Below are 25,277 nucleotides of genomic sequence, written 5' to 3'. Positions count from 1 at the left end.
CTGCTATGAACATAGGGGTGCATATATCCTTTCTGATTGGTGTTTCTGGTTTCTTGGGATATATTCCTAGAAGTGGAATCACAGGGTCAAATGGGAGTTCCATTTTCAGTTTTTTGAGGAAACTCCATACTGTCTTCCATAGTGGCTGCACCAGTCTGCATTCCCACCAGCAGTGCACAAGTGTTCCTTTTTCTCCACATCCTCTCCAGCACTTGTCATTTGTTGATTTGTTGATGATAGCCAGTCTGACAGGTGTGAGATGGTACCTCATTGTTGTTTTGATTTGCATCTCTCAGATGATTAGTGACTTTGAGCAGGTTTTCATATGTCTCTTGGCTTTCTGAATGTCCTCTTTTGAAAGGTGTCTATCTAGGTCCTTTGCCCATTTTTTGATTGGATTGTTTAACTTCCTTTTGTTAAGTTGTATGAGTTCCCTATAAATTTTGGAGATTAGGCCCTTATCAGATATGACATTGACAAATATGTTTTCCCACACAGTGGGCTTTCTTGTTGTTTTGTTGATGGTTTCTTTTGCTGTGCAGAAGCTTTTTATTTTGATGTAGTCTCATTTGTTCATTTTCTCTTTAGTTTCAAGTGCCCTAGGAGCTGTATCGGTGAAGAAATTGCTTCGGCATATGCCTGAGATTTTGTTGCCTTTGGATTCTTCTAGAATTTTTATGGTTTCCTGTCGTACATTTAAGTCCTTTATCCATTTTGAGTTTATTTTTGTGTATGGTGTAAGTTGGTGGTCTAGTTTCATTTTCTTGCATATATCTGTCCAATTTTCCCAACACCATTTATTGAAGAGACTATCTTGGCTCCATTGTATGTTCTTGCCTCCTTTGTCAAATATTAATTGAGCATATTGGTTCGGGCCGATTTCTTGGCTCTCTATTCTATTCCATTGATCTATATGCCTGTTCTTATGCCAGTACCAGGCAGTTTTGAGAACAGTGGCTTTGTAATACATCTTGATATCTGGTATTGAGATCCCACCTACTTTGTTCTTTTTCAGGATCGCTGCAGCTATTCGGGGTCTTTTTTTATTCCAGATGAATTTTTGGAGAGTTCGTTCTAGATCTGTGAAGTATGCCGTTGGTATTTTAAGGGGAAGTGCGTTGAATTTATAGATTGCTTTGGGTAGTATGGATATTTTAATGATGTTGATTCTACCAATCCATGAACATGGTATGTTCTTCCATTTGTTTATGTCTTCCTCTATATCTTTTTTCAACATCCTGTAGTTTTCTGAGTAGAGGTCTTTTACCTCTTTAGTTAAGTTTATTCCTAGGTAGCTTAATTTTTTTGGTGCGATAGTAAACGGGGTTGTTTTTATAATCTCTCTTTCTGAAAGTTCACTATTGGTGTATAGAAATGCCTCAGATTTCTTGGGGTTAATTTTGTATCCTGCTACATTGCCAAATTCATGTATTAAGTCTAGTAGCTTTTTGATGGAGTCTCTAGGGTTTTGTATGTATAATATCATGTCGTCTGCAAATAAGGACAGTTTTACTTCCTCTTTTCCAATTTGGATGCCTTTTATTTCTTCTTCTTGCCTAATTGCAATGGCTAACACTTCCAGTACTATGTTGAACAGGAGTGGTGAGAGGGGGCATCCCTGTCTTGTTCCTGTTCTTAGGGGAAATGGTGGTAGTTTTTGTCCATTGAGTATGATGTTGGCTGTGGGCTTGTCATATATGGCTTTTATTATGTTGAGGTATGATCCTTCTACTCCCACCTTACTGAGAGTTTTTATCAAAAATGGGTGTTGAATGATGTCAAATGCTTTTTCTGCATCAATTGATATGACCATGTGGTTTTTTTCTTTCAATTTTTTTAATGATGTATCACGTTGATTGATTTGCGGATATTGTACCATCCTTGCATCCCTGGGATAAATCCTACTTGGTCATGGTGTATGAGCTTTATGATGTACTGCTGGATCCGATTTGCTAAGATTTTGTTGAGGATTTTGGCATCTATGTTCATGAGAGATATTGGCCTGTAATTCTCTTTCATTGTGTTGTCTTTACCTGGTTTTGGTACTAGGGTTTTGGCTGGCTTCATAGAATGAGCTTGGAAGTGTTCCTTCCTCTTGGATTTTTTGTAGTAGTCTGAGGAGGATAGGTTTTAGTTCTTCCTTGAATGTTTGGTAAAACTCCCCTGTGAAGCCGTCTGGTCCTGGGCTTTTGTTTGATGGAAGCTTTTTGATGACTGTTTCAATTTCTTCCATACTTATTCGCCTGTTGAGATTATTAGATTCTTCTTGATTGAGTTTTGGAATGTTGTATTTTTCTAGGAATTTGTCCATTTCCTCCAGGTTGTCTAGTTTGTTGGAGTAGAGCTGTCCAAAGTATTTTTTAACAATCCTTTGTATTTCTGTGGGGTCTGTTGTTATTTCACCTCTATAGTTTCTGATTTTGTTTATTTGGGTCCTCTCTCTCTGCTTTTTGGTGAGTCTGGCTAGAGTTTTGTCAATCTTGTTTATCCTTTCAAAGAACCAGCTCTTGGTTTCATTGATTTTCTGTATTGGTTTTTTGGTCTCTATGTCATTTATTTCTGCTCTAATTTTTATTATCTCCTTCCTTCTGCTCACTCTGGGGTTTTCTTGTTGCTGTCTTTCTAATTCTTTGAGTTGTAGAGTTAGATGATTTACTACCATTTTTTCTTGTTTTTTGAGATAGACCTGTAGAGCTATAAACTTCCCTCTCAGGACTGCTTTCATTGTGTCCCATAGGTTTTGGATTGTTGCGTTTTCATTGTCATTAGTTTCCAGGATGTTTTTAATTTCTTCTTTGATCTCATTGGTAACCCAATCAATATTTAATAACATGCTATTCAGCTTCTAGGTGTTTGAGTATTTTTGGGTTGTTTTTATTGTAGTTTATTTCTAATATTATGCCATCGTGTTCTAAGAAGATGCTTTTTATGATTTCAATCTTCTTGAATTTGGGGATACTTTGCTTGTGACCCAATATATGGTCTATTTTTGAATATGTCATATGAGCACTTGAGTAGAATGTATATTCCGTGGCTTTGGGGTGAAGTGTTCTGAAGATGTCTATTAAGTCCATCTGATCTAGTGAGTCATTTAGAATTGCTGTTTCTTTGCTGATTGTTTGTCTAGAGGACTTATCCAGTGCTGTCAGTGGTGTATGAAAGTCCCCTACTATGATTGTATTGTTGTTGATCTCTCCTTTGATATCTTCCAGGAGTTTTTTTTTTTATGAATTTGGGTGCTCCTGCATTGGGTGCATATATGTTTACCAGGGTTATATCTTCTTGTTGTATTGATCCCTTTAGTATTATGAAGTGGCCTTCCTTATCTCTTGTTATGGCCTTCACTTTGAGGTCTATTTTGTCTGATATAAGTATTGCTACCCCAGCTTTCTTTTCCTTTTCATTTGCCTGAAAGATATTTTTCCATCCTTTCACTTTCAGTCTGTGTGAGTCCCTTCTAATGAGGTGGGTCTCTTGTAGACAGCAGATGTATGGGTCATGTTTTTTTATCCATTCAGCCACTTGATGTCTTTTGGTTGGAGCATTTAGTCCGTTTATGTTTAAAGTTATTATTGAAAGGTACTGGTTTGTAGCCATTTCTTTTTTTGTGTGGCTGTTTTCTTTCTGAGCTTTTTATTTCTTCTTTTTACACCAGTCCCTTTAGCATTCCTTGCATTGCTGGCTTGGTGGTGATAAACTCCCTTAGCCTTTTTTTTGTCTGTGAAGCTTCTTATTTCCCCTTCAATTTTGAATGATAGCCTTGCTGGATAGAGTATTCTTGGATTCAGTCTTTTGCTTTGCATCACTTTGTAAATTTCCGTCCATTCTTTTCTGGCCTGATGTGTTTCTGTTGAGAAATCATTTGATAATCTAATGGGAGATCCCTTGTATGTAACTTTCCATCTCTCTCTTGCAGCCTGTAAGATTCTCTCTTTGTCCTGAACATTTCCCATGGTAATTATGATGTGTCTTGGTGTGGGTCTTTTCAGGTTCACCTTATTTGGGACTCTCTGGGCTTGTGTGACTTTTTTCTTCCCCGCCTCAGGGAAGTTTTCTGATATTATTTCTTTGAATAGGTTTTCTAATCCTTGTTCATCTTTCTGTTGTTCTGGCACCCCTATTATTCGTATGTTGTTTCGTTTCATGTTGTCCCAAAGCTCCCTTAGGCTCTCCTCCTGTCTTTTAATTTTTTTCTCCAATTGCAGTACATTTTGGGTGTGTTTTGCTTCCTTGTCTTCTAATTCACTAATTCGGTCCTCTGCTTCTCCTAGTCTACTGTTGATACTTTCAATGGTGTTTTTTATTGCAGCTATATCACTCTTCATTTCTTCTTGGGTCTTACTTAAGTTGTTGATTTTTTTCATCTGTTTCTTCTTGCTTCTTGCATAGGTAGTTGACTTTTTCATCTGTTTCTTCTAGCTTCTTGCAGAGGTTGTTGATTTTTTCCTCCATCCAGTTTATGCACTCTAGGACCCTTATTCTGAATTCTTTTTCTGTCATGTTGCATGCCTCTGTATTACTTAGCTGCTTTTCTGGAGAGTTCTCCTTCTCTTTCCTTTGGGGGTTCCTTTCCCTACCCATGTTTGATCTCAATGACATATCTAGACATTGAGTCGTTCAGTGGCTGCTCCCTGGGTGGCAGTGGCTCCTTGGGCTGTGGTTGCTCTTCGGGCGGTTGTGGTAGCAGCTGCTCCTCAGTTGGCAGCAGCTCCTCTGTTGGGTGCTATTCACAGCTGTGGTGGCTCTTCTGGCTGGTGGGGGGAGGCTTCACGTACAGCTGCTGTTCCACAGCATACGGTGTGGTGCTCAGGAGGCTGCTGTTGCTTGGATCTGCTGCGTTGATTTAAAGGCACAAAATACAACACAACAAGGCACCACGTACCAGGCACTAAACACAAATATATTCACGATATTAATAATCCCAAATAAAGGTGACCACCTGAATTAAGAGAATTAGGGGACAAGGAAGAAAGAAGAGAAAAAGATAAAAGAGAAAAAAGAAAAGTAGGGAAGAAAAAAAAAGTAGTGCAAAAATGAAATTGGGAAAAAGGAGGGGGAAAGAAAAGAGAAAAAAAAAGAGAAAAATAAAAAGAGAGAAAAGAGAGAATGAAGTAGAAGAGGGGAAGAGGCTATGTATATGAGGAGAAAACTCCTATAGAACCGCCACTAATCCCAACAAACTCCAGCAACAGCTCCCTGGATATGAATGCAAACTAGAAACAACCAATAATATCCAGAGAGGCAAGGGAAAACAGAAGCACAAAAATAACCGGGGGGGGTAGGGGGAGGGTGGGGTGGTGGAGGGAGGGGAAAAACCAGCAGAAAAAAAGAAAAAGCAAAACAGCCTCACAACTAGTACTAAAACACACACACACACACAGACACAAAAAAAACCACAAACAACAAAAGAAAACCCAATATACTCAACAACCAGGCAAACAGCAACAAAACAATAGAAAGATAAAAGAAGAAAAAAAAAATTGGGGCCGAAACCGGTTTGGCTCAGTGGATAGAGCGTCATCCTGCGGACTGAGAGGTCCCGGGTTCGATTCCGGTCAAGGGCATGTACCTGGGTTGCGGGCACATCCCCGGTGGAGGATGTGCAAGAGGAAGCTGATCGATGTTTCTCTCTCATCGATGTTTCTAACTCTCTCTATCTCTCTCCCTTCCTCTCTGTGAAAAATCAATAAAATATATTAAAAAAAAATTTGGATTGTGAAGAAAGATAAGGGATATGTGTGTAAGGATTTAGAGCAGTGGATTGGAAATAGGATATATAAGTAGGGTGAAATTTTGACAGGAGGTAAACAGAAGGAATAGGGAAAATCTAAAGCAGGAATAGGGTAAGAGAAACAGGACAACAAAAGGGGAAAAGTGAGGGAAAGGGTTTTAGCATAGAGGCAAAATTGAGGTAGGGAAAATTGATGCTAAAGGAATGATGAAAACAGAATAGAGAACACTAATCCCAAAATAAAATAAAGAGAAAATAAAATGGCACTTTAAAAAATGGTAAAATGGTAGCAATAATAATACTGGTTAAAAATAAAAATGTAGTAATTAAAAGGGTAAAATCCGGTGATGGGAAAAAAAATTGGTTTCTTAGTTAAAAGGTGAAAAAAGAAAAAAGACGGAAAAAAAAATTGCAGTAGTGAAGGTCCTTCGGTTCTTCTACTCGTCAGTCTGGCTCGCCTTAGTCATGTCAGGTATTCAGGAGAGTGTTGAATTTCTCTGCGATACACTGTTCCTCCGTGTTGTAAACCACAGTCCTGATTTTAAAGCAGGCCGTATTTGTTTCCCAGAGTGCCTTAATTTGTATTTAGCTAAGAGTCAGTTTGTGGCTCAGCCTCTTGGTGGCAGTGTTTTTGGGTTGGCCTCTGAGGCTATAGGGCCTCTCTCTCCAGTAGCTTGGGTTTATCGTCTCTATTGCACTTAACACTGGTGTGGGCCTCCCACTTCTTATCTTCAGTGGGCCGCTTGGGATCATTGCTGTCTGTGGCTGGGGCGGTTGATTACCTGCAGCTGTAAGGCGTGGCTCCAGGTGCAGACTTCTCTTTAAATTGGCCAGTTCCTCTCTCGGGTCCATGTTGAAGTTAATATTTCTTGCGGGAATCCACACGAGCTTTGAGAAATTTTCTCCAATTAGCCCCCACAATGGGCGCCAGAATATGGTGGGCGCACTGGGGCTGTGGTCTCCTTTCCGTGTCCCGCACGGAGAGGGAGACGTGAGCTGGTTGTGCAAGTTAGGAGCTGCTTTTGGGATTAAAGAATAATGAAAGACAGACGTAAAATTAGATTAAAAACTTGGGCTGGGTGTGGTGTCTGCCCTCTGACTCGAGGGATAGACAGAGAGAGCCTGCCCTCTGATGGAGGGACAGGCACAGAGAGCTATTTTATTGGTTTTTTACAGAGAGGAAGGGAGAGGGATAGAGAATTAGAAACATCGATGAGAGAAACATCGATCAGCTGCCTCCTGCACACCTACTGGGGATGTGCCCGCAACCAAAGTACATGCCCTTAACCGGAATCAAACTTGGGACCTTTCAGTCCGCAGGCTCTATCCACTGAGCCAAACCGGTCAGGGCTTTTTTTTTTTTTTTTTTTTTTTAATATATGTATTTGTTTTTCTGAGGGATATTGGTCCATAGTTTAATTTTCTGTGATATTTTTGTCAGGCTAATGCTGGCCTTATAGAATGAGTTGGGAAGTGTTTCTTTCTCTTTAAGTTTCTTTAAAGACTTTATGTAAAGTTGGTATTATATTTTCCTTTACGGTTTGGCAGAATTTGACAGTGAAGCCATTTGAGCCTGGAATTTTCTTTTTTTTTTTTTTTTATTTATTTTTTTTAATTAAATCTTTATTGTTCAGATTATTACATTTGTTCCTCTTTTTTTTCCCCCCATAACTCCCCTCCTCCCAGCTCCCGCCCCACCCTCCGCCCTCACTCCCCACCCACTGTCCTCTTCCATAGGTGCACGATTTTTGTCCAGTCTCTTCCCGCATCTCCCACACCCCTTTCCCCCCCAAGAATAGTCAGTCCATTCCCTTTCTATGTCCCTGATTCTATTATGATCACCAGATTATTTATTCACTTGATTCTTAGATTCACTTGTTGATAGATGCATATTTGTTGTTCATAATTTGTATCTTTACCTTTTTTTTTTCTTCTTCCTCTTCTTAAAGGATACCTTTCAGCATTTCATATAATACTGGTTTGGTGGTGATGAACTCCTTTAGCTTTTCCTTATCTGTGAAGCTCTTTATCTGACCTTCCGTTCTGAATGATAGCTTTGCTGGATAAAGTAATCTTGGTTGTAGGTTCTTGGTATTCATCACTTTGAATATTTCTTGCCATTCCCTTCTGGCCTGCATAGTTTCTGTTGAGAAATCAGCTGACAGTCGTATGGGTATTCCCTTGTAGGTAACTGGGTTTCTTTCTCTTGCTGCTTTTAAGATTCTCTCTTTGTCTTTTGCTCTTGGCATTTTAATTATGATGTGTCTTGGTGTGGTCCTCTTTGGATTCCTTTTGTTTGGGGTTCTCTGCGCTTCCTGGACCTGTAGGTCTATTTCTTTCACCAGGTGGGGGAAGTTTTCTGTCATTATTTCTTTTTTTTTTTTTTTTAAATATATTTTATTGATTTTTTACAGAGAGGAAGGGAGAGAGATAGAGAGTCAGAAACATCGATGAGAGAGAAACATCGATCAGCTGCCTCCTGCACATCTCCTCCTGGGGATATGCCCGCAACCCAGGTACATGCCCCCGACCGGAATCGAACCTGGGACCCCTCAGTCCGCAGGCCAACGCTCTATCCACTGAGCCAAACCGGTTTCGGCTCATTATTTCTTTAAATAGGTTTTCAATATCTTGCTCTCTCTCATCCTCTGGCACCCCTATAATTCTGATGTTGGTGCGCTTGAAGCTGTCCCAGAGGCTCCTTACACTATCTTCATATTTTCGGATTCTTTTTTCATTTTGCTTTTCCAGTTGGGTGTTTTTTGCTTCTTCGCATTTCGAATCTTTGACTTGATTCTTGCGCTCCTCTGGTCTGCTGTTGGGTGTCTGTATAATATTCTTTATTTCAGTCAGTGTATGCTTAATTTCTAGTTGGTTCTTTATCACAACATCGAGGGTCTCATTAGATTTCTTGAGGATCTCACTACATTTATCGGCGGTCTCACCAGTCTTTTCGAGGGCCTTACTAAGTTTATCGGCAGCTTCTAGACAGTTCTTAAGAGACCTTAAAAGTGTGGTTCTGAACTCAATATCCTCCATTGACAGTTTTGTCCTGTTTCTTTGTCTCCGCATTTTTTATGCTTTCTTGGTGCACCCCCTAGTGGTCTTTGTCCGCAGTCTTGTTGCCTTTAAGCCTTGATTGATGTCGGCAATACCGGGGTGATTTGACCTCCAGGCTAACTGGCTATGAGAGTTGGCTGTGTCTGTAGTGGGAGGGCTTCTGTGCTGGATCTCTAGGGCGGTGCTAATCTAGCGTTTGCCTGAGGCTATCCGGCAAATGGTTCTGTGCAGGGCTTGGGCGGGGCGGGTCCCCGGGGATCTACAGGGCGGGCGGAACAAGCAGTTATGGCGACTCTCAGTTCCTTCCCCAGGGGCTCTGCCTCTCAGAGCCCCAGCAATGGCTGCAAACCTCGGAGAGAAAGCTGCCTTCGAGTTCCGACCGAAGCCAGACAGTCCCGTTTCTCCCGTTTGAGATTAGGTCCTCAGAGACTCGCCCGGATCTGGAGCTCAGAGTCTGAAACTCCCTCCCGATTGAAAACAACAACCGTGCCCTCCGCCGCCAGCCCGCTCCGCGCGCACACTCCGCACCTGAGTATTTCACTTCAGCACTGCGCCTCCTCTGAGTCTGGGTATGATATTCTCTTTCCTCCTAGTTGTAGAATTTCCACTCAGCCAGCCTTCCCGTGGTTCTGGGTGATGTCCGTTCTGTCCTTTAGTTATATCTCTGAAGTGGTTGTTTGAGGCAGCGATCTCCGGCGTTAACCTATGCCGCCATCTTGGTTTCTCCTGGAATTTTCTTAGAGGGAAAGTTTTAACTAATTCAATTTCTTTAATAGATACAAGACTATTCAGGTTATCGATTTTCTCTGTGAACTTTGATAGGACTTTTAAGGAATTTATTTAATCAAAGTTGGTTTTATTGACTTAATGGTGTTTATAACTTCCCTTACCTTGTTATCCTTTTAAAGTCTGTAGGATCTGTAGTACTATGCCCATTTTTATTTCTAAAAAGTATTCCATTGTGGTCAGAAAACATACTTTATATAATTTGAATCCTCTTAAAATTTTTGAGTTGTTTTATGGCTCACAATATGGCCTATTTTTGTAAATGTTCTTCCATGTGTTCCTGAAAACAATGAATAGTCTGTTGTTTGGTTGTATTCTATAAATGTCAATTAGGACAAATTGGTTAATAGTGTTATTCAAATCTAATGCATCCTTACACATTTTTATCTACTTTTTCTATTCGCTATTGAGAGAAGGATATTGAAACTTCCAACTACAATTGTCTATTTTTTTATTTTTATCAGTTTTTTCTTCATGTATCTTTAAGCTCTGTTTTTAGGTATGTACAGATTCAGGATTGTTATATCCTTACTAGAGGCCCAGTGCACAAAATTCATGCACTGGGCGAGGGAAGGGGAGCGGCCCAGTGCACAAAATTCATGCACTGGGTTGTCCCTCAACCCAGCCTGCACCTTCTCCAATCCAGGACCCCTTAGGGGATGTCCGACCGCCTTTCTCAATCCAGGACCGCTGGCTCCTAACCGCTTGCCAGCCTGATCGTCCCCAACCCCTCTGCCTGCCTGCCTGCCTGATTGCCCCTAACCTGCCTGCCTGCCTGCCTGATCACCCCTAACTGCCCCCCTACTGGCCTGATCACCCCTAACTGCTCCCCTGCTGGCCTGATCGCCTCTGCCTCACCCCGCACCCAGGACCCAGGATTTCCTCCTCCGGCCGGTCGCAGGCACCCAGGACCTGGGCTTCCCTCCCTCTGGCCAGCCGCAGACACCCAGGGCCCAGGCCAGCTTTGCCCGGGCTGGCTGCAGCTGCAGGGGACCATGGGAGGGCAGCTTGTCCCTCTCCCAGGCCGCAGCTTGGCTGGTCCCCATTCCTCTCTTGAAAGCTCATTTGTGCCTGGATGATCCCCATTCTTCTCTCCCCAGTGTTGAGTGTCTGAGCCATTATGGGTGACAGCGTGAGGGCATGATGACCATTTGCATATTAGCTCTTTATTATATAGGACTAGAGGCCCGGTGCACGAAAATCGTGCATGGAGGGGGGTCCCTTAGCCCAGCCTGCACCCTCTCCAATCTTGGACCCCTCGGGGGATGTCCGACTGTTGGTTTAGGTACCAGACAGCAATCTGGGATGACTGGCTCCTAACCACTTGCCTGCTTGCCTGCCTGCCTGATCGCCCCATCCCCTCTGCCTGCAAGCCTGATCATCCCTATCTTGCCCCTTGCCAGCCTGATTGCCCCTACCTTGCCCCCCTGCTGGCCTGATCACCCCTACCTTGCTCCCCTGCCTGCCTGATCACCCCTGACTGCTCTGCCTGCCTGCCTGATTGCCCCTAACTGCCCTCCCCTGCCGACCTGCTCTCGCCCCTAACTGCTCTCCCCTGCCGGCCTGATCTCAGCCCCAACTGCCCTCTCCTGATAGGCTGATCTTGGCCCCAACTGCCCTCCCCTACTGGCCTAATTGCCCTTAACTGCCTCTGCCTAGGCCCCCACCACCATGGCTTTGTCCAGAAGGAAGTCAGACGTCTGAAAGATGGCCGGTTGACCCGGTCTAATTAGCATATTACCCTTTTATTAGTGTAGATAGATTATATAAGATAGGATTGCTTAAATGGGAGGGAAAAGCCTTTTTCAGCAGGAGGAAATGCTCTTGGCAGACAAAAACACATAATCCCTATATCTGGACTGATAGTCAGCCATATGCACTATACTGCCAAACCGGCCATTAAAAAATTGAATCACTTTTTTTTTTTTTAATTAAATCTTTATTGTTCAGATTATTACATTTTTTCCTCTTCCCCCCCCCCCATAACTCCCCTCCTCCCAGTTCCCACCCCACCCTCCGCCCTCACTCCCCACCCACTGTCCTCATCCATAGGTGCACGATTTTTGTCCAGTCTCTTCCCGCATCTCCCACACCCCTTTCCCCCCCCAGGAATAGTCAGTCCATTCCCTTTCTATGTCCCTGATTCTATTATAATCGACAGTTCATTCTGTTCATCAGATTATTTATTCACTTGATTCTTAGATTCACTTGTTGATAGATGCATATTTGTTGTTCATAATTTGTATCTTTACCTTTTTCTTCCTCTTCCTCTTCTTAAAGGATACCTTTCAGCATTTCATATAATCCTGGTTTGGTGGTGATGAACTCCTTTAGCTTTTCCTTATCTGTGAAGCTCTTTATCTGACCTTCAATTCTGAATGATAGCTTTGCTGGATAAAGTAATCTTGGTTGTAGGTTCTTGGCATTCATCACTTTGAATATTTCTTGCCACTCCCTTCTGGCCTGCAAAGTTTCTGTTGAGAAATCAGCTGACAGTCGTATGGGTATTCCCTTGTAGGTAACTGAGTTTCTTTCTCTTGCTGTTTTTAAGATTCTCTCTTTATCTTTTGCTCTTGGCATTTTAATTATGCTGTGTCTTGGTGTGGTCCTCTTTGGATTCCTTTTGTTTGGGGTTCTCCACACTTCTTGGACCTGTAAGTCCATTTCTTGCACCAGGTGGGGGAAGTTTTCTGTCATTATTTCTTCAAATAGGTTTTCAATATCTTGCTCTCTCTCATCTTCTGGCACCCCTATAATTCTGATGTTGGTACGCTTGAAGCTGTCCCAGAGGCTCCTTACACTATCCTCGCATTTTTGGATTCTTTTTTCATTTTGCTTTTCCGGTTGGGTGTTTTTTTCTTCCTCGCATTTCAAATCATTGACTTGATTCTTGCGCTCCTCTGGTCTGCTGTCGGGAGTCTGTATAATATTCATTATTTCAGTCCATGTATGCTTAATTTCTATTTGGTTCCCCAATATAAGATCGAGGGTCTCATTAGTTTTCTTGTAGATCTCATTAAGTTTATCGGCGGCTTCTAAACAGTTCTTGAGAGACCTTAAAAGTGTGGTTCTGAACTCTATATCTTCCATTGACAATTTTGTCCTGTTTCTTTGTCTCCGCATTTTGTTATGCTTCCTTGGTGCACCCCCTAGTGGTCTTTGTTCGCAGTTTTATAGTTAAATCTTGATTGTTGTAGCTAATTCCAGGGAGGGTTTGACCTCCAGGCCAAGTGGCTATGAGAATCAGCTGTGTCAGCAGTGAGAGAACTTCTGTCCTCTAGGGAGGTGCTAATCTAGCCTTTGCCTGAGGCTATCCGGCAAATGCCTGTGTGCAGGGCTTGGGTGGGGCGGGTCAAACAGGATCAACAGGGTGGGCCGGAGAGAGCAGTTATGGCGGCTCTCAGTCCTGTCCCCAGGGGCTCTGCCTCTCTGAGTCCCAGCACCCGCTGCAAAGCTCGGAGAGAAAGCTGCACTCGCTCTGACCGAAGCCAGACAGTCCCGCTTCTCCCGTTAGAGTCTGGGTCCCTAAAGACTCGCCCGGATCTGGAGCTCAGATTCTGCGACTCCCTCCCGATTGAAAACGCCAACCGCGCCCTCCGCCGCCAGCCCGCTCTGCGCACTCCGCACCTCAGAATTTGACTTCAGCACTGCGCCTCCTCTGAGTGTCCGTATGCGTTTCTCTTTCCTCCTAGTTGTAGGACTTCCACTCAGCCAGCGTTCCTGTGGTTCTGGGTGATGTCCCTTCCGTTTTTTGGTTTCACTTTTGAAGTAGTTTCTCAAAGCAGCAAACTCCGGTGTTAACCTATGCCGCCATCTTGGTTCTCCTGCTGAATCACTTTCTTACACCTTACACCAAACAGCTGTTGCCCTTAAAACCCCTCCTCAGCCCCCACCTTAGGTTCTGCCTTCGCAATTCACCCAGATTAGGTTCTGATTGGTCGGTTTCTATGCCAGTCAGTGTCAAAAGCCCTGCCTCCTAGGCAGCCATTGACTCCTCGCAATTCACCCGGATTTGGTTCTGATTGGTCAGTTTCTATGCCAGTCAGTATCTCCGGGCCTATCTCCGTGCCTGATCATAGAGGTAGGGCTGATCAGCAGCCGCCCCAGGCTGCTGGCAAGTGCTCTGAACTGCTAACCTCTGTGAGAGAGAGAGGCTTGGCTGCTAGCGAGGCCAGGAGAGAGAAGCAGGGTCTGATCATCCTGCTTCTCTGATCACCCTGCTTCACTCTGGGCCTCGCCAGCAGCAGCTGTCACTGCTGATCAGCCCTGCTGCTCTCTCTCCAAGAGGCCAGCAGTTCAGCCTGCTCACCTATTGCACACGCAGCCTGGCGTTCGGTCCTGGCTGCTGATGAGTGGGCTGAACTGCTGACCTCTAAGAGAGAGAGGGGCTTGGCTGCTGGCAAGGCCTGGAGAGAGAAGCAGGGTCTGATCACCCTGTTTCTCTCTCCAGGCCTCACCAGCAGCCACTGCTGCTGCTGATCAGCCCCCCCCCCCCCCCCCCCCCGCACTCCACCAGGTCAGCAGTATAGCCCGCTTGCCTGCTGCACGCGCAGCCTGGTGTTCGGTCAAGCCTCCGGTCGTGGATGTTATGACCCTGGCTCTTCATATATATAGATGATGAGTTGATCACTTTATAATTATGAAATGACCCACCTTATCTCCAGTAATAGTCTCTGCTTAAAAATCTGATTTATCTAATGTTAATTATATCAACTACAGCTGTCTTTGAATTAGTGTTAGCATATGTCTTTTTTCATCCTCTTGACTGATAATGTGTTTTTATATGCAAAGTGGTTTTCTTCTCCACTTAATAAACATAGCTGAAATTTTGGAATACAAAATTACCATAATGTCCTAGCTGGTTTGGCTCAGTGGATAGAATGTCGGCCCTCAGACTGAAGGGTCCTGGGTTTGGTTCTGGTTAAGGGCACATGCCTCAGTTGCAGGTCTATGCAGGAGGCAACCAGTCAGTGGTGTCTCTCTCACATCGATGTTTCTCTCTCTTTGTCTCTCCCTCTCCCTTCTACGCTCTCTATAAATCAATGGAAAAATATGCTTGGGTGAGGATTAACAACAACAATAAAAATTACCATGAAGCACGCACTTTAGTAAAACATGAATGGGTGAAAGTTTGAGGGGAAACAGTTTATTTATATAATTGTAAAGTAGTTCCCCTATAACATTTATTAAATATATTTTTATTGATTTCAGAGGGTAAGGGAGAGGGAGAGAGAGAGAGGAATAGAAACATCAATCATGAGAGAGAATCATTAATTGGCTGACTCCTAAATGCCCCCCATGGGGGCTGAAGCCCACAACCTGGGTATGTGCCCTGACTGGCAATTGAACTGTGACCTCCTAGTTCATAGGTCAATGCTCAATCACTGAATCACATTGGCTGGCCTCCCTGTGATATTTATTAATTACAAAGGGAAAATAACTTTATTTTTTTAATATATATTTTTATGATTTCAGAGAGGAAAGGAGCAGGAGTGTTAGTGATGAGAGAGAATCATTGATTGGCTGCCTCCTGCACACCCCACACTGGGAATTGGGCCTGCAATCCCAGCATATGCCCTGACCAGGAATCGAACCATGACTCCTAGTTCATAGGTCAATGCTCAGCCACTGAGCCACGCTGACCAGATGAGAGAGTAACTTTATGTGGAGAATTTTGGCTGGCACCACCTTAAACAGGTGATCAAGTTAGCATCACCAGTTATAAGACTTAATTATGCCTCGTATACTCTGATATAATACACTGAGAAGGGCACATCACCCCTGTTGTCTTCTTTCCCAAAATACATAACATTGATCTAATCTTTGGAAAACAGGCAAATCCAAATTGCTACAAAGGAATAATGCTTTAAATGTCAAAGTCATAAAAGACAAGAAAAGACTGAAGAAGAACCATTACAGACTGAAGGATTCTAAAGAGACATAACAACTAAATACAGTGTGGGATCCTGGATTGGATCCTGGAACAGAAAAAAAGACATTAATAGAAAAACTGATGAAACTTAAAAATTAATTCTGTAATTTACTAAATAATAGTATATGAATGTCAGTGTCTTAATTTTGGTAGTTTTACTGTGGTTCTATAAGGTTGCATTAGGAGAAGCTGGGTCAAGAGTATACAGAAACTACTATTTTTGCAACTTTTCTTTAAATTTGATAATATTTCAAAATAAAGGTATACAGTAAAAATAATAAAGTGGATCTGTTACAGGGCAGCATAGTTGAATGTTGTCTTTTAAAATCCAGTCAAAATCCAGTCTGACAATCTGTGCCTTTTGATTGATCTTTGATATATGATTATTTTAATACTAGAGGTCTGGTGCATAAAATTCATGCATGGAGGTGGGGGGGGGTCCCTCAGCCCACCTGCACCCTCTTCAATCCGGGACCCTTTACTCCTAACTACTCACCTTCCTGCCTGCCTGCCTGATTGCCCCTAACTGCTCTCCCCTGCCACCCTGATCGCCCCTAACTGCTCTCCCCTGCCAGCCTGATCGCCCCCTAACCTCCTCTGCCTTGTCCCCTGCCACCGTGGCTGTGTCCGGAAGGACTCCAGAAGGATGTCAGGTTTAATTAGCATATTACCCTTTTATTAGAATAGGTTATTATTGACATAGTTGGGTTTAACTCTATCTACCTATTTTTTTATTTGTCCCATGTCTTCTTTGTTTCCCTTTTTCTTTTTGTATCTGCCTTCTTTTGGATTAATAGAGTGTTTTTTATTTCACCTTATCTCTTTTGTTGGTTTATTAGTAATACCTTTTGTTTTTCAGTGGTTGCTTTAGAGTTTATCGTACATGTCTTACCGATATTACCGGTGTACCACTTCGTGTCTCATGTAAGAGTGTTACAACGTTTTCGCTTTCCTGGCCTAAATGCTGTTTCATACATTTTATTTCTGCATTCATCATAAACCTTAAATACCTTGCTATTCTTTTTTTTTCCTATTGTGGTAAAATATGTATAACATAAAACTTACATTTTAATCCTTGTTAAGCATACAATTCAGTGGTATTAAGCATATTTACAATGTTGTGCAGCCATGCCATGTGAATAGCACCCTGATTAAGAAACAATATACCCTGGTATTGGTAATTTTTCAAAATACAGTTCTTTCTGGTGTAATTAGGTAAAATTAAAAGCATGCTAAATGACCATGACTAGATAATTTCCAGTTTTAAAGTTTTTGAAACTGGGGTTGTATACTATACAAAAAGTTGTTCTGTTTATTTTTATAAACATCACTTATATTTTGTTTAATCAAGATATTTCTTCTTGGCAGTGGACTCTCGAAAAATTGATCAGGAGGGAAAAATCCCAACAGAAACATTGGAGAAACTGAAGAGCCTGGGGCTTTTTGGGATGCAAGTCCCAGAAGAATATGGTAAGTAAAAAAAATACCCACCTCCCCCGACACAACCCCCCCCCCCCCCGCCCCCGCCCCACCTGCTGGTTGTCTGTCTCTTAAGAAAGTACTCTATTTTTGTTTAAAAAAAGAGTTATTTTGGGGAAGGGTGGCCTTTTAAGTGCAGTATGTCCAAGATCAAGCTGTAAAACAGCTGGAATTAATAAAAACATCTGTCATTGGCTGAATACCAGGTGGCTGGTTAGTGAGTGTGTGTGGACTGGCTCAGGGCAGAAAATGTGCTTTTTTCCCTCTGGAATGGACCAGAGACCACTGCAGGAGCTGATTGCAGCTGATTGTCATCTCCACTGTATAGTCCTTTGGTCTCTGGCATAGGAATTGCCCTTGGAGCCACTTACGCTTCATGTTGGAGGGATAAATGTGTGGTGAGAGTTCAGGTGCCAGGGTTTGGCTTCTCATACTGGTGCAGAGGAGTAAGGCATAAGGCTGTAGGGCACAAGGTACATCTAAAAAACCCTAACTTGTTCCATTACAGACCTAAAGCTAGTGAGTGTTCAGTTTTGCTGTAATAAGTGTATCGGTGTTAAACAGACTGAATTGTTCTCGAACCTGTGGCCTGTGGGGGATTTTACTAGGGACCTTCGAGCAGGCTCTGTGTCCTCTGGACTGTGCATAGCATCTGTGGAGCTTCATAGTGACATTTTAAGCCCCCAAGTGAAAGACCTTGTCTTTCTCCTCAGGATCCCAGAGTAATTCTGTTTATCAGATTTGGCTGATCACTTGTTTCTTTTTTTGCCTAATCTGGAGGTAGTCATCCCTATTCTGTGGGATTAAGGGGACAGGCAAGAATTGTGTGCAGGGAGAGGGATAGACAGTGTCTCAGAGACAGACACAGTCATACGCATGCATGGGCATGCACACCCACGCACAGTTTTTACTCTCAGGCCCTTTTGACATGAAAGTGTGGCTCTAGGTTCTCAGCCTGCACCCACTTCTCTGAGCCCTCTTCCTGAGGCTTTGCTGGCTGGGGTTGCTCCCACTGTGATCAGCTATGGGGCAGGAGTTTAGGGGAGAGTTAGTCGTGCTTTTAGCGCTGGGTATATTTCATGGGTGTAGCTGTTCATCTGGAGGTTTTTAGTATTTGGGGCATTTTTCCAGCCATATTTTAAATTAGGTTTGCATAGCAAATAACAGAATCCAGGAGCTTGTCTTGATGGTCTATCTCAGTGGTTCTCAACCTTCCTAATGCCGCGACCCTTTAATACAGTTCCTCATGTTGTGGTGACCCCCAACCATAAAATTATTTTCGTTGCTACTTCATAACTGTAATTTTGCTACTGTTATGAATCGTAATGTAAATAAATATCTGATATGCAGGATGTATTTCCATTGTTACAAATTGAATATAATTAAAGCATAGTGATTAATCACAAAAACAATATGTAATTATATATGTGTTTTGCGATGGTCTTAGGCAACCCCTGTGAAAGGGTCATTCTACCCCCAAAGGGGTCGCGACCCACAGGTTGAGAACCGCTGGTCTATCTTCTTCCCTGTTTTACCTAAGAGACTAAAGTTATACCACCCAGCCCCTTCACCCCAAGTTGGGCAGCCATAAATAGGGGACCCTCAATGTTTGTAGAATAAGTACCCATTGTACCCATCCTGGAACTGGTCCATTGTGAGACAAAATGTGAAAATTTAGGACAAATTAGTGTGATATCTAATTTCCTTGGTTCTGAGGCATAGCTTAATCAGGCTAAATCTTACATTATATGTATGTTTATTGCTTTGCTTTAAACTGTTCAATGGTGTATCTTTTTTTTTAAGGTGTATTTTTATTGACTTCAGAGAGGAAGGGAAAGGGAAAGGGTGAGGGAGAAAGAGAAAGAAACATCAGTGATGAAAAAGAATCATCAATGGGGTGCCTTCTGCATGTCCCCCCACTGGGGATTGAGCCGCAACCTAGGCATGTGCCTGTAACCTCCTGGTTCTTAGGTCGATGCTCAACCATTGAGCCACAATGGCCAGGCTAAATGGTGTATCTTACTTGTCATTGTATAAAAGACCTTTCATCACATTTCCAAATGTAGAAAAATATTCTTTTATACAGAAGACATAAAATAATCATGGATGTTGCTCCCCACAAGTGTTGGAATTCACAGCACAGACCTCTACAGCCAGACTTTCTGTTTCTTAACAGAAATCTGCAGCCTCTGAGTGAGGTAGGGGGAGACTGCATTCTTTCAGACACCTGAGACTTGTCAGTATTATAACTCACAAGTGACAGGGGAATTATCTGCCATAACACACGGGCTGCATTGAATACTAGTTAGCAAGCAGGTAGGGATAGAGCTGGAGAGTAGTGGTTGGTCTGTCATCCACTGGAAAATATAAGTGCTTAGAGTAAGCAAATATCAGGGAGAAGCCTCTAGACCAATGATGGCGAAACTTTTGAGCTCGGCGTGTCAACATTTTGAAAAACCCTAACTTAACTCTGGTGCCGTGTCACATATAGAAATTTTTTGATATTTGCAACCATAGTAAAACAAAGATTTATATTTTTAATATTTATTTTATACTAGAGGCCCGGTGCACAAAAATTTGTGCACGGGGGCGGGGGGTATCCCTTAGCCCGGCCTGTGCCCTCTTGCAGTCTGGGACCCCTCGGGGGATGACCATCTGCTGGTTTAGGCCCGCTCTCCGGGGGATTGGGCCTAAGCTGGCAATCAGACATCCCTCCGGCAGCCCAGGAGCCCTCGGGGGATGTCCATTTGCCAGCGGGGAGCAGGCCTAAGCTGCAGTCTGACATCCTTAGCGCTGCTGAGGAGGCAGGAGAGGCTCCCACCACCACTGCTGTACTGGCAGTTGTCAGCCTGGCTTGTGGCTGAGCAGAGCTCCCCCTGTGGGAGTGTACTGACCACCAGGGGGCAGCTCCTGCATTGAGCATCTGCCCCCTGGTGGTCAGTGTGTGTCATAGTGACCAGTCATTCCCAGTCTTTCTGCTGTTAGGGTCAGCTTGCATATTACCCTTTTACTATATAGGATAGAGGCCTGGTGCACGGGTGGGGGCCGGCTGGTTTGCCCTTCAGGGTGGGGGTCCCCACTGGGGTGCCTGGCCAGCCTGGGTGAGAGGCTGATGGCTGTTTCAGGCTGGCAACACCACCTTTAGGGTGGGCGGTCCCCACTGGGGTGCCTGGCCAGTCTGGGTGAAGGGCAGAGGGCCGTTTTCAGGCTGGCCAAGCCTCCCCAGTGACAGAAGCTCCCAGCCTCTCCTTTTTTTCTTTTTTCTTTTTCTGGGATTTATTTACCTTCTATAATTGAAACTTTGTAGCCTGGAGTGGAGCTCAGAGCTGGCCAGGGCTTGGCTTCCTCCATCGCCAGGGGCAACCCAAGGCTCCAGCTCTGTGGCCACGGCCTGCTGAAAGCAGGTATCTGGGGTTTGTTTAGCTTCTATAATTGAAACTTTGTTGCTTTCAGAGCTCAGAGCCGGGCCGCGGCAGGCGGGGAACCTAGGCTTCCTCCATCACTGGAGCAAGCAAGCCTCCTGCTCGTTCCAGCTCCGTGGCTGCCGGCCGCCATCTTTGTTGGCAGCTAATTTGCATATCTTGCTGATTAGCCAATGGGAGGCATAGCGAAGGTATGGTCAATTACCTTGTTTGTCTATTATTAGGTAAGATATTTAAATGCCATTTAAATATGAATGGCATTTAAATATATGAAAAATCAACCAGAAAAATGAGTTCGCATTTCACCTCTGACACGTGTGTCATAGGTTCACCATCATTGCTCTAGACCAGCAGTTCTCAACCTGTGGGTTGCGACCCCTTTGGCGGTCGAACAACCCTTTCACAGAGGTCTCCTAAGACCATCCTGCATATCAGATATTTGCATTATGATTCATAACAGTAGCAACATTACAGTTATGAAGTAGCAATGAAAATAATTTTATGGTTGGGTCACAGCATGAGGAACTGTATTAAAAGAGCCAGAAGGTTGAGAACCACTTCTCTAGACATAGTCAGGTTAGTAGTAATATATATTTTCCCTTCAAGATAATTTTTAAATCATTTATTGATTGATGAAAAGGACTTAATTTTTTCCCCCAAACAATTTCTTTGTAAAATTGGGATATGTCTTTTACATCTGCATATCTAATATGCCAGCATGTATTGGGTGTATGTACACATACATGGCTATGTTGGTATGATATTGCAGAACTTTCCATCCCTTATTCTTGTTTTATGTCCTACTTTCTGATATGAAATTGCTCTTTCATGAGATGTTAATGGTCATATTTGGGGCTTCTTTCCCCCCCTTTCTTTGGAAAAAAGCAACCTTATGTTCATGCCCCCAAAGTTTTGGGGAACTGTTTCCAGTCTGGAGCATTCTAGGGAGTAGTTAGAAACTTCCATCCAGGGAAATGGAGGCCTTTCTACCAACTGAGCCTGCATTTCCTTCCTGGTTCCCTGCGGCCAACCAGGCCTGCCGGCCAGCAGTCTCCACCCACATGTCATCCTTTTGCATATGATTGCTATCCCCATGACTTTAGTGATAACTTTCCAAGGGCAGGTGGGGGGAGAGGGGCACATTGGAATTTATTTCTTTAACAAACAAAATTGATTCCCTCAGTATCCTATATAATAAAAGCCTAGGTGGTGTCACACCCTCGTGCGACGTCATCACAAGATGGCCACCACAAAGATGGCAGGCAGGAGAGGACAGTTGGGGGCGATCGGGCCAAGAGGGGAGGGCAGTTGGGGGCAATCAGGCTGGCAGGGGAGGGCAGTTGGGGGCGATCAGGCCAGCAGGGGAGGAGTTAGGCGTCAATCAGGCCAGCAAGGGAGCGGTAGGGGACGATCAGGCAGGCAGGCAGCTGAGCAGTTAGGAGCCAGCAGTCTCGGATTGTGAGAGAGATGGCCGACTGCCGGTGAAGGATCGAGCCTAAACCGGCAGTCAGACGTCCCCCAAGGGGTCCCAGATTGGAGAAGGTGCAGGCCGGGCTGAGGGACACCCTTCCCCCTGCCCCCCCCCCCCAAATTTCATGCACCGGGCCTCTAGTATGAAATAAATAAAAGTGTTTTGATTGAAACAAGTGGAAAGGGGGGAAGTGGTACTGCAGAGCCCTGGCCTTCCTGGTGCCACCATTGAACCCATGGACTACACACTAGGCAGGGCCAGTCCACATCTCTGCAGGGGCTTAGCCCTCCCTTTGTATGTGAATGGTGGCTCCAGTGACCACGCCCAGCCCTGCTACATTTTGGCCGCATGATCTTAGGCCTCAGTTCATCATTTGTAAGATGCACATATGGTCACTCAGCCACCTGTGGAAGTTGAAGATGAAATTCAAAATATGTAAGTTCAGTGAAGGTTTTGTTTTTGTTTCTTTAATCTTTGTCTCTTAACTCCAGAATAATGATTCCCAGCTAGGATAATTTTGTCCCTCAGGAGACATTGGACAATGTCTAGAGAATTTTTGGTTGTCAAACTGTGGGGAGGGGGACTTCTGGCATCTAGTGGGTGGAGGCCAAGAATGCTGCTAAACATCCTACAGTGCACAGAACAGTCCCCACAACAAAGAATGATCCATCCTAAAATGTTAATAGTACCACACAGAATAATATCTGTACTGGAGTCCACTGGACCCTGGAATGAGACCCTGGAAAGCTCTTTGATTCACAAAGATCTATATCTGACAGGAGATATTCACAACATATTAAATGATGTAAGGATATTTTTATATTTTTGTATTATAGATTATATACTTCTATGTTAAAAATAAATCTATATATGCTCATATGCCTAGAAAAGTCTGACAGGATATACACAAAAATATGAGTGATGTTTATGGGTGACTTTTGTTTTCTTTGTACCTTTCTGTATTGTGATTTTTTTTAAAATGGTGGTCTGCCATTCTTTTTTTTTTAATATTTTTTAAAAATATATTTTACTGTTTTTTTACAGAGAGGAAGGGAGAGGGACAGAGAGCCAGAAACATCAATGAGAGAGAAACATCGATCAGCCGCCTCCTGCACACCCCCCACTGGGAACATGCCCGCAACCAAGGCACATGCCCCTGACCGGAACCGAACCCGGGACCCTTCAGTCCGCAGGCCGACGCTCCATCCACTGAGCCAAACCGGCTAGGGCCTGCCATTCTTTTATAACCAGAAAAGACCAGTAAAGCCATTTGCCTTTAATGGGAGGAATTTAGGGCTGGACCATAAGTAAAACTGGTCTGTTTCTCCTCTAGGTGGCCTGGGCCTCTCCAACACCATGTATGCGCGGCTAGGGGAGATTGTCGGCCTGGACGGGTCAATCGCTGTGACCCTGGCAGCACACCAGGCCATCGGCCTCAAGGTCAAGTATCTGGGGATGCTTTCTATGACTCCAGAAGACCTTCAGGAAGTGAATTGTGCTTGCTGTCTCAGGGTCTGGGAGGAGGGCCTAGCCTGCACCTGTCTCCTCGCCCTGCAGTGCCTCGTTTGTGCACACCCATTCTCAGCCCTGCTGGATAGTGCTCAGTCCCTGCACAAGCAGTGGCTCTTTGCACTGTTCCTTCCCTTTGAATCTCCCTCCTGTCCCCATTGCCTTTGACCTGCCCTTTAGCGCTCCAGTTGTGATGCTGCTGCCTCCGCGGAGCCTGTCTTCACCTCAGACTGGATGTGAACCTCCCCCACCGAGCTCTTGAGCACTCAACCTGGGGCCTGAGCAGGTCCTCCCTGCTGTTGGTCTTCCTCACCCCACTGGGCTGAGAACATTTTATGGCAGGTCCAGGGTCACACCACTCTTATCAACAATCCAACTACTTGGGTTGTTTTTGCTCAATGTAGACACCACAGTGAGCTGAGTGCACAGCATGCTTGGCCCCCTCACTCTGAGGGTATGTGTGCTGTATGCAGTCTCTCGGTAGGAGGAGTGGACATGCCCATTCAGCACCAAGAAGGGGGTGGGACAGTTCTGACATTGACTGAACACCTTCTTTATGCCTGGTATGGCTCTAGCATTCCCACCTCTTCACATTTTTTCATCCAAACCATCCCTACAGTGGGTAGAATTATCCCCTGTGTGTGGGTGAGGAGATGGGAGCTCAGAGAGGGGACATCCCTTACCCAAGACCACCCAGCCAGGAAATGGGGGCTATAATGAAAATCCCTGAATCTGACCCCAAAGCTCTACTGGGCCTCCAGGCCCAGGCCCCCCTGAAGTGTGCACTTTAGGGTAGGTCCTTTGCAGTCTAGTTCCCCACTTTTTACCTGAGGCTGCTAGCTCTGACTCAGCGTTTCCTTTTGCATGAAGTAAGGATTATCTTCAGAAGCCATGTTCTACAGCGTATTTTAGTGTTCTCTCTCCAAAGCTAAAATCAGCCTGTGTGTCTTGTTTAGGGGATCATCTTGGCCGGTAGTGAAGAGCAGAAGGCCAAATATCTGCCCAAACTGGCATCAGGAGAACACATTGCCGCCTTCTGCCTGACGGAGCCAGCCAGGTCTGCTTGGCATGAGCTGCCCTGGAACAGCGTCTTCCAGGGTGCACTGGGAGGGGGGCTGTAGTTTTTGCTGAATAGATGGTGACTTTTATTTCTTCTTTCTCTGTATTTTTCCAAGAGTCAACTCAGTAACTTTTCTTGCCAGTTCTCTTGTCTTTATTTTTCTCTCCTAATGAGAGTTATAAGTGAGCTAACAAATCTGACAGCACCTATTAAATAATTATTTTGTGGTTTGCAACACCTCCTATTAAGACTTCATAGCAACTTTCAGAGTATGGAGGGTGGGTGGTAATGTCCCTGTTTTACAGATTAGAAACTGAGGTTCAGTGAGGTTTATGATAAGCCCAAGGTCACACAGCTAGGATCTAACAACGTTGGCATAGGACCCGGGACTTCTGATGCCAAGTCTGCTACTTGGACTGAACTTCATCTTGCTTCCCTCCACCTGAGTGCCCAGAACTCATTCTCATAGGAGTTTAGATGAGTCTATTTTGAGCACACATTTTCATGTTTAAACCTAAGCCCACTATTTTTCACTGCTCCTCTATCTGAAGCGATAAAATAGGGGTTGGCCACGTGTTTTTGTTGTTAATCCTCATCCAAGGATATTTTTTTCATTGAATTTTAGAGTGGAAAGGAGTGAGGGAGGAGGAGAGAAGACGAGAGAGAGAGTAAAACATTGATGTGAGGGAGACACATCTATTGGTTGCCTCCTGAATAGGGCCAAGTATCGAACCTGCAACCCAGGTACATGCCCTTGTAAACAAAGTGTTGCTGGAACATGTCTGCTCGTTTACAAATTGTCTGTGGCTGCCTTATGCCACAGTTGC

The 25,277-nt window shown here is 44.1% G+C and overlaps 1 protein-coding gene across 2 annotated transcripts in view; it reads left to right on the top strand.

Annotated features, from left to right (window-relative positions):
• ACAD9 (acyl-CoA dehydrogenase family member 9) overlaps positions 1-25,277 on the top strand; it is a 63,891-nt gene that overhangs the window by 14,916 nt on the left and 23,698 nt on the right. For both annotated transcript variants that reach the window (XM_036349932.1, XM_036349931.1), the window contains exons 3-5: positions 16,878-16,979; positions 23,215-23,321; positions 24,347-24,447. In XM_036349932.1, coding sequence (XP_036205825.1) covers positions 16,878-16,979; positions 23,215-23,321; positions 24,347-24,447 — 310 coding nt within the window. The remainder of the gene's footprint in view (positions 1-16,877; positions 16,980-23,214; positions 23,322-24,346; positions 24,448-25,277) is intronic.

The sequence above is a fragment of the Myotis myotis genome, unplaced genomic scaffold, assembly GCF_014108235.1.
Source record: "Myotis myotis isolate mMyoMyo1 unplaced genomic scaffold, mMyoMyo1.p scaffold_m19_p_2, whole genome shotgun sequence".
NCBI classification, from domain to species: domain Eukaryota; kingdom Metazoa; phylum Chordata; class Mammalia; order Chiroptera; family Vespertilionidae; genus Myotis; species Myotis myotis.
The sequence above is the reverse complement of the archived record's forward strand: the minus strand, read 5'-3'. Positions and strand labels throughout refer to the sequence as shown.